Source organism: Octopus bimaculoides, chromosome 1 (genome assembly GCF_001194135.2).
Source record: "Octopus bimaculoides isolate UCB-OBI-ISO-001 chromosome 1, ASM119413v2, whole genome shotgun sequence".
NCBI lineage: Eukaryota > Metazoa > Mollusca > Cephalopoda > Octopoda > Octopodidae > Octopus > Octopus bimaculoides.
In genome coordinates this window covers 194,594,760-194,604,706 of record NC_068981.1, presented here as the reverse complement: position 1 = coordinate 194,604,706, position 9,947 = coordinate 194,594,760, and the positions used below count along the sequence as shown (strand labels likewise).

Here is a 9,947-nt window from a genome sequence, read left to right as displayed (position 1 = left end):
AGATGGAAGGAGCCAGAGGGAAGGCTGCAGAGATGGAAGGAACCAGGGGGAAGGCCACAGAGATGGGAGGAGCCAGGGGGAAGGCCGCAGAGATGGGAGGAGCCAGGGGGAAGGCCGCAGAGATGGGAGGAGCCAGGGGGAAGGCCACATAACTGGAAGGAGCCAGGATGAAGGCTGCTACAATGGGAGGAGCCAGGAAGAAGGCCATAGCAATGGAAGGAGCCAAGGGCAAGGCCGTAGCGATAGGAGGAGCCAGGGGGAAGGTCGCAGCAATGGGAGGGGCCAGAGGGAAAGTTGCAGCATTGGAAGGAGACCAAAAAGTGGGGAAGATTGAGAGAAAAAAGGACATACACTGACCTGTATGCTGGCCAAAGATTTCACTAAGAAGTCCAGCAGATGTGTCCGAAACTGGCTGTCTGATGTAAATGCGTCACTGGGTCCATTGAATACAAAGGTCAACTTAAGTCCAGTAGCTATGGAGCTGGAGTCATTATCTAGATATATTGATATAGTAATATGTATACATGAATAAATTATATAATAAAGATTTATGGTTAGAGAATATATCAGAGACATCAAAGCCACATATTACACCATACTGACAAACATACCGTTTTGATGGCACAGCAATGCTATAGCTGCTAGAAATAACAGCCAAATTTCACTCAAGTTACATGCTACCATCATGGAAAGAAAAGAACAAACTGGAGAACGTAATCCTAGATGTGCAATTATTGATAGAAGGATGGCTGGGTATGGCTCGAATGTCACTGATCACAGACCTGGGCCAGTCAGGGATGACCTGGGATTAACAACAATAAGACCACACTGACTACACTATAAAAGGGGAGCATCTTAAGAAATACAAGGCCTACCTGACTGGCTCCTGTGCTGGTGGCACATAACACTCTCAGAGTGGTTGGCATTAGGAAGGTCATCCAGCTGTAGAAACATTGCCAGATCGGATTGGAGCCTGGTGCAGCCTCCTGGCTCTCCAGACCTCAGTCAAACCATCCAACCCATGCCAACATGGAAAACGGACGTTAAACGATGATGATGATGACACACTATAAAATAATTCGTTTTTTTGGAACATTAGCTCTGGTGGCACATCACATAACCTTTGACCTTTTCTATCCAAAATTCTATTTTCAACCCCATATTTACTTGTATCGTCATCTGTTCGAATGTTTTTATTGTCCTCTATTGCGTTTTTGTTCCATTTATATATATATATGCTTTCGGTGCAAATGGTCTTTTTATTACGGTGTTGTGACTTACAATCCTGTAAATAATAATGTTGGTATTTTTATATAAGCTTAAAGCTTATGGCGGTCACCATGCAATGACTAAGGAAAATAGTCGAATAAAGGGGCATATAAGCCCTCGACAGAAAAAAGAAGGCTTTCCTATCCATGTGAGATATAGACACACACACACACACAACTGGTTTCCATACAATTTCTACCAAACAAATTATTCACTCAACAAGGCATTAGTCTGCTTGAGGTTATGCTAAAAGACACTTTTCTCAGGTACCATGCAGTGGGACTGAACACAAAACCACATGGTTGCAAAGCAAGCTTCTTAACCACATAGCCATGTCTGCACACACACACCAGAAATGACATTTGTCAACTCACACAAGTAAATGTTGAGTGAAAGTACTCTACAACACAAATAAGAGTACAGCACCTCCACACACCAAACAAAATAAACCAAGCAAAAACAAAGGTTCTTACCCCCAAACACTACCAGATCTACAGCCATGACAATTAGTTTTCTTAAACGGTCAGAGAGTTCAGATCCTGCCACTTTATTGGTCTCTTTCTTCTTTTTCTGACCCCATAGAGTTGACCACTGGGATATGTTGGAGAGGAATTTGTCTGTGGGATCAGACAAAGGCAACAAAGACCACTGCGAATTCTTCAGTTCCTTGTTTTTTAGGCTTTGTTGTTGCTCATCTTGAAATAGAACAGAAAAATAAATAAATAAATAATTGCAAAATAAACAAACAGAAGGGTCATAAAAAAAAAGAACAATTTGGACCCTAATGTTTATATTAAGATATAAATGAACCCTTAAGGTAACACCAGAATGTGATAGTAATAGAATGACAGTGGCCCCTAATATAACAACAAATAAATGCTAAAGCATTAATACAAGATCTCCTATGGTACACCAGAGGGATCACTAAAGATATATCAGAAGATACCCTAATGGAAGACCAGAGGGACAACTAATTCATCCTCCTCCTCCTCATCATCATCATTTAATGTCCGTTGTCCATGCTGGCATGGGTTGGACAGTTTGACCAGGGCTGGTAAGCTGCACAAGACTCCAGTCTGATTTGGCATGGTTTTCTATGGTTGGATGCCGTTTCTAATGCCCACCTCTCTGAGAGTGTAATGGGTGCTTTTATGTGCCATTTGCACGACACCGATGTCTGTCACAACTGCAATTTTGCTCGGCTTGATGGGTCTTCTCAAGCACAACACAATGTCAAAAATCTCAGTCATTGCCTCCATGAGGCCCAAGGCTTGAAAGGAACTCAACCACTTTGCCTCCATGCGGCACAACACTTGTGCCACTTATCCACTTTGCCTCCATGAGGCACAACGCTTGGAAGGAACTCAACCACTTTGCCTCCATGCGGCACAACACTTGTGCCACTTATCCACTTTGCCTCCATGAGGCCCAAGGCTTGAAAGGAACTCAACCACTTTGCCTCCATGCGGCACAACACTTGTGCCACTTATCCACTTTGCCTCCATGAGGCACAATGCTTGGAAGAAACTCAGCCACTTTGCCTCCATGAAGCACAATATTTGAAAGGAACTCAGCCATTTTGTCTCACATATTTTAACCATTCCATATTATTCCCCACAATATCAATATAGATAGAAAGTGTGTTAAATGCTATTAGCTGTTCATCATCATTTAACGTCCATCTTCCAAGCTGGCATGGGTCGGACAGTTTGACAGGAGCAGGTTAGCCAGACAGCTGCACCAGGATCCAATGTCTGCTTCGACATAGTTGTTATTGTTGGATACCCTTCATAATGCCAACCACTTTACAAAGTGTACTGGATGCTTTTTATATGGCACCATCACCAATGCTTTCTACATGGCACTGGCACCACAGGTTGAAACAGCTACTAGCCTTCAGGATGCTGCTAAAAGAGGTTCCTAGTAGCTAGTATTCCAATGGCATCAGAAAGACACCGCATGGAGGATTTTGGTCAAAGTTCAAACTGTAATAAATGGCAACCACTTACTGTTTGTTTTACTGCGGCCTCTCTGTGCTGAAGAACTGTTATTTTCATGTGGCACTTCAACAAACTGAAGACTTTGGTAAAAAATATGATATTCCAATTGTTTTATGTTCTTCACCTCAAAGGATGATGGACCTGTAAAAGATAGAAGTTTTAGACTAAAACCAGTTCCGCATTAGAATGGAAGGGTGTGTGGTCGGGGAGGTAATACATTGTTTGGGTCTGGAACTATTCTGAGTTGATACTCAGAGTTAACCCTTTAGCATTCAGATTACTCTGGTAAATATGTTTATTTAGTCACACTGGTTTGAATTAATCTTGTATTATCTTGCAGATTCAAGCTTTCAATGATGTGGTTGTTTATTTTTACAATGTCATTGCAGAGTAGGTGTGAGAGACCAAATCTGGCTGGTCTGAGAATATATTTGAGCTGGATGTGGCCAGTTTTAATGCTAAAGGATTAAATGCTGAGTACATTTATGGGCAGAGTTTAGGGGTGGTTTGAGAGCTTGTGGGAATAGTTAAAAAGGGAACAGAATGACCAATGTACCATCTTAAATAGGGAACAAAATGTAAATTCAGAATAAACATAGTCTTGGATGGATTATACTTAAAAAGGATGGTCATGACTGGAATGCCTATAATCATATGTCTGCTCAATCAAGGCTGACCAGGGGCTAAACAACAACTCTTGTAAATATAAAGTTGAAGAACTTACCATAAACAATCTTTTCCCGTTCTTCAAGAGCTTTCAGGAGGCTGAGAATTTCTTCAAAGTTTTGATAATGAGAGTTTCCACTAAGGCTGAAAGATATAAATAAAATAATTGATTTGGAAGTAATTTGGAACTGTAAAACAGATTTGAAAATAAGAAGGGGTAAAATCTTCCCGACTACGATGTAGTTAAGGTCCAGTCTCACAGCATGAAACTTTGGATAAATCACCATCATCATCATCATCATCGTCATCGTTTAACATCTGCCTTCTATGCTGGCATGGGTGGGATGGTACCACAAAAGCTGGCCAGGCTGAAGCCTGCACTAGACTTCAGCGACTATTTTGGAAGGATCTTTACAGCTAGATACCCTTGCTAACACCAACCACTCAGCAGAATGGACTTAGTGCTTTTCACGTGGCTGGGTCAATCTAAACCTTGTAAGTTAATTTGGCAGAAGGAAACTGAAAGAAGCCTGTCATGTGGTATTGATAAGCGACAACAATGGTGACATAGATATATCTACCATTCTTGGTGATTGCAAAGTGAGCTGTCACATCTGGTCTGTAAGTGTTTGTTAACACTCAGCCTTGTATGGGAAGTGTTCCCTGAACACCATCCTGCAGCAAATTCAGTGTATAAATAAAACACAAAGACAGGGAATGTGCAATTGATAAGGTTTACATAGCTAAAGTTGTTTTTGATTTATAATTTAATTGGATCATTGGGCTCAGATTCTATGTTGTTTCACTTAAATCAATAAGATGTTGTTTAATAAACAACCAAAACAACAAATGAGGGGTCATATTGAACTAATTTCGTAATTAACTCGTCAGCATTCAGATTATTCTGTCAAATGAAATGCTTATTTATTCATAGTCTTTAATTAATCTTGCATTAATTCACAAATTCAAGATTTTGATGATGTTACTCTCTACTCTTTACTCTCTTTTACTTGTTTCAGTCATTTGACTGTAGCCATGCTGGAGCACCGCCTTTAGTCGAGCAAACTGACCCCAGGACTTATTCTTTGTAAGCCTAGTACTTATTCTATCGGTCTCTTTTGCCAAACCGCTAAGTTACAGGGACATAAACACACCAGCATCGGCTGTCAAGCGATGTTGGGGGGACAAACACAGACACACACATACACACATACATACATATATATATATATATATATATATATATATACACAACGGGCTTCTTTCAGTTTCCGTCTACCAAATCCACTCACAAGGCTTTGGTCAGCCCGAGGTTATAATAGAAGACACTTGTCCAAGGTGCCACGCAGTGGGACTGAACCCGGAACCATGTGGTTAGGAAGCAAGCATCTTACCACACAGCCACTCCTGCTCCTAATGTTAATGCTTATTTTTAGAATGACGTTATAGAGTAGGTGTGAGAGGCTAGATCTGGTCAGTGTGAACATAAAACAAGTACAATATTTGAGCCGGACCTGAGTGATTTAAATGTTAAAAGGTTGAGGACCCAACATTTCAGCAGATTTGAATTCACACACATCCATCTCTCTTTCGTTTCTTTTCTCATTTAAATCCAATGAAATTACCTAAATTCTCTAAGAGCTACAGCTGTGAAGAGTTTCTTGAGTCGATCAAACACTGATTGCCGTTCATCCATTGGTCTGTGGAAGAGAACAACAAAAACAAAAAACAGTTATGAATAACAATAAAACACAGCAAATAAAACAAGAATCATTGATTTAACACAATCACTTACACAGGGTGCGGCAGACAAAACCTCCCCAAATTTACACAAGCCAGTGGGGTGGCACTAGTCAAATTAATGTCTTCATGTTGCTAATGTTAAACTATTTTCTCAGTTACCATCATAGTTAGGACTGGTGACACACCATGCTTTTGATATTGGAATGTTTGCCAACTTGTAAAATGTGGGAAGCTCTTTTGGGGAGCCACACCCTGGAGCAAAGAACTGCAGAAGGAAACCATGATAAATGAAAGCTGGAAATAGGTTCGAAGCAGGATGACATTTTGTTGTCAAGTAATTCATTTGATGTATTTCTCAGTAAACTTAATAGCAACCACCGGTTCTTACTTTGAAGTTATGAAATAAAAGACTCTCTAAGAACACACACTCCAAAAATATAACAAATAACAAACTATACTATATACATATATATATATATATATTAGAAAAAATAATAAGGTACTCAGATATTTGGATGGTTGATATCTGAGTACCTTATTATTTTTTCTAATATATAATTCCTGTGCATCACCTCCAAACCTTCCAATATATATATATATATATATATATATATATATATATATCATCATCATCATCATCATAATCATTTAACATCCTTCTTCCATGCTGGTATGGGTTGGATGGTTTGACTGAGGTCTAGAGAGCCAGCGACTGCACCAGGCTCCAATCTGATCTGGCAAGGTTTCTACAGCTGGATGCTCTTCCTAACGCTAACCACTCTGAGAGTATAGTGGGTGCTTTTTACGTGCCACCGGCATGGGAGCCAGTCAGGATCATCCATGTCTGGATGGTGCTTTTCACATGCTACTGGCACAGGAGCCAGTCGGGGCGGTGGGGGCTGGCATCAACCACATTCAGATGGTGCTTTTTATATACCACCAGCACAGGGAGCCAGTCAGATAACACTGGCAACGACCCATGCATAAATGGTGCTTATTGATTGCCACCAACACGGGAGCCAGTCAGGCAGCACTGGCATCGGCCACAACTACAATCTCCATTTGATTGTGATTTGATTTTTGATTTTGATATATATATATATATATATAATTACAAAACGTAATATTTATCTCCTTCTAAGGCAGTGAGCCGGCAGGAACGTTAGCACGCCGGGGGAAACACTTAGCGCTATTTTGTCTGTTTTTACATCCTGAGTTCAAATTCCACCAAGGTCGACTTTAGCTTTCATCCTTTCGGGGTCAATAAATTAAGTACCAGTTGTGTACTGGGGTCAATCTAATCGACTGGCCCCCTCCCCAAAATTTCGGGCCTTGTGCCTAGAGTAGAAAAGAATATTTATCTCCTATATATATATAAAATTTGAAGCCCCTATGAGAGATTCTCTCATGGTAAGTAACACAGTATTGTATGTTCTAATACAACAACCACTTTAAGCGGAAGAAAAATACTACCTTTTGATATTAATAGAGCTTCTGTTGCTATTAATCATATTATATTACACACCTATCCAACCCACATTCAACAAAACCAATGCTATCAAGTTTCCTATTATTATTATTATGACAATTCCGCCACAGTTGACTTTGCCTTTCATCCTTTCAGGGCCGATAAAATAAGTACCAGTTGACCACTGGGGTTGATCTAATTCAATCATTCCCTCCCCCAAAACCACTGCCCTTGTGAAAAAATTTGAAACCATTATTATTATTATGACAATTCACTACCACCACTACCACTACAGTTCATCGTTCTGGCAACACTTGCAACACTGAAATAACACCTCAACACCACCACCACCACCACCCACTCTGATAACTTACCTGTTGTAAAACTGGTTCATCTTGGCCAAAAAATTACAGAGGGTTTCAGTGAGTCCCGAGTCCATCAAAGCTGCACAAATCACAGAATTACATTCAAACATCTGCAATAAAGAAATTGGATATAAATTACAAACTGACCACTGGCTGGAGAGAGAGAGAGAGAGAGAGAGAGAGAGAGAGAGAGAGAGAGATAAAGAGAGAGAGAGAGATAAAGAGAGAGAGAGATAAAGAGAGAGAGAGAGAGAGAGAGAGAACATATAGAAATGTCACCTAGGTCATAAAACTGCAACCTAAGTCATCATCATCATCATCATCATCATCATTTTACGTCCATTATCCATGCTGGCATGGGTTGGACAGTTTGACCAGGGTTGGCAAGCTGGAAGCTGCACCACACTCCAGTTTGTTTTGACATGGTTTTCTACAGCTGGATGCCCTTCCTAACGCCAACCACTCTGAGAGTATAATGGGTGCTTTTATGTGCCACCAGCACGGGTGCCATTTGCATGACACCAGTATCTGCCGCAACTGAAATTTTACTCAGCTTGATGGGTTTTCTTCTCAAGCATGACATCACAATAATTTTACATATATTCTCCCCCCCCCTTACACTGCACAAAGTGTTGCCAAAAAACCTCTTCTCATTCCTTTCGCTTTGACGCATGGTAGTTATATTAATAAATGTTGTTTGGTGGCAGATAACAGTATCTTCTTGTAACTAATGTTTTACTACTATTTTGGGGTCTTTCTTTCAGTTACCATCATGGTTTGGATCAAAGCATTTGGTACATTCGTTGCAAAACGTTTGCCAGCCTGTAAAACAAGGAAAACATTTTGGCTGTACCCTGTGCTTCTCAATCCATGGCAAGAAACAGGAACCACTTCACCACATTGTACTATATTAAACCTTTTATGATGTAACAAAAGAAATACCAATGCCAATGCATTTACTTGGTTATAAACCAATATATTTATTTGTAGGAGTTTGGATATATTTCCTCCATTATTTTAAAATAGTTTCCTTTTCAAGGGTCTTTGTCTTGCAAGCTATTTGGCACCCCCACCCCCTGGTGCCATGTTAAAAGCACCTGTGCTAGCGTCATGTAACAGCACCCATGCTGGTGCCACATTGAAAGCACTGGTACTGGCGCCATGAAAAAAGCATCCATTACTCTCTGTAAAGTGGTTGTATTAGGAAGGGCACCCGACGATAGAAACCAAGCCAAAACAGATAATTGGATCCTGGTGCAACTCTCTGGCCTGCCAGTTCCTGTCAAACCATCCAACTCATGGAGTAAAGATTGCTTGCCAACATGGCAGTCCTGGTTTAGGACGAATGTTGCTGTAATTTAACCCCAGGAGACACATTAGTCCTAAACCAGGACTGCCATGTTATGTTGGCAAACAATCTTTACTCCAAAGTACTGTTGCTGAAATATCTCTCGTTCTGAGATTTAAAAATAGTAATTTTTTAATCATCCAACCCATGCCAGCATGGTAAACAGATGTAAAATGATGATGATGATGATGATGATGGTTAAAAAAAATCGATCCCCTGACAGAATTCTCTTCTGTCATGGGATTATGGAGGACAAGGATAGGGTTTAACTGTTTGTGTGTTAAAATATGTCTTACCTGATGAAGAATGATTAAAAAAGAAGAGGCTAAGGCAAAGTCCTCAGAAGATTTCTCCAGAAGAGACAGAAGCAGTGGAGCTGATGAGAGTTGTACTTGGTTCACATGGGGCAGTTGGCTGAAGTCAAAGCTGGCAGAACAACAACAACAAGAACATGTAGAAAATAGTGTTGAAATGTAACTGAGCAATATACATAGACATACATACATACATACATATATATATACACACATACAGTGTACATTTAAACACATAAGAAATATGTCCATAAAAGGACATCTAACCTGCTAGAAGAAGCAGTCAAACTCCAAACCACAATTAGGGATAATTTGGAAAGGGAATGAAAATGGGCATTTTTTGTATTTGCTGCCGATAAGAAAACCGCACATGCACGGTAGATATGCACGAGGCATGTTCTATGTATTGCCTTGTGTTTATACGTTAATCTTGGCTTTCCTGCTGATGATAGCTGGCCTAGCAAATTATTTTAATTTGCTAAAAATAGCTTGAAACCATGGTTCACGAAATATATGGTAAATGTTTTTATTTTTCATTCCCTTTTTGAAATTATCCCTAATTGTGGTTTGGAGTTTGGCTGCTCCTTCTAGCGGGTTAGATGTCCTATTATGGACATCTCTCTTGTGTGTTTAAATGTACACTGTATGTATTTATATGAATAATATATAGTCTATTGACTAGTTTTCTTTTTCTCGCTAGATCACTGGTAGCAAATAGAATTTCTAAATTTTTTGCTACTCTAAGATTTATTAATATATATATATATATATATA

General features: G+C 39.9%; 1 protein-coding gene across 1 annotated transcript in view; it reads right to left on the bottom strand.

The window, feature by feature from the left end:
- The window catches only part of LOC106869897 (lysosomal-trafficking regulator), a 189,845-nt gene that overhangs the window by 29,626 nt on the left and 150,272 nt on the right, over positions 1-9,947 (bottom strand). Inside the window, exons 26-32 of the mRNA XM_014915825.2 lie at positions 9,156-9,285; positions 7,521-7,621; positions 5,561-5,635; positions 3,994-4,079; positions 3,279-3,410; positions 1,743-1,964; positions 358-494 (exon numbers count right to left, since the gene is read on the bottom strand). Coding sequence (XP_014771311.2) covers positions 358-494; positions 1,743-1,964; positions 3,279-3,410; positions 3,994-4,079; positions 5,561-5,635; positions 7,521-7,621; positions 9,156-9,285 — 883 coding nt within the window. The remainder of the gene's footprint in view (positions 1-357; positions 495-1,742; positions 1,965-3,278; positions 3,411-3,993; positions 4,080-5,560; positions 5,636-7,520; positions 7,622-9,155; positions 9,286-9,947) is intronic.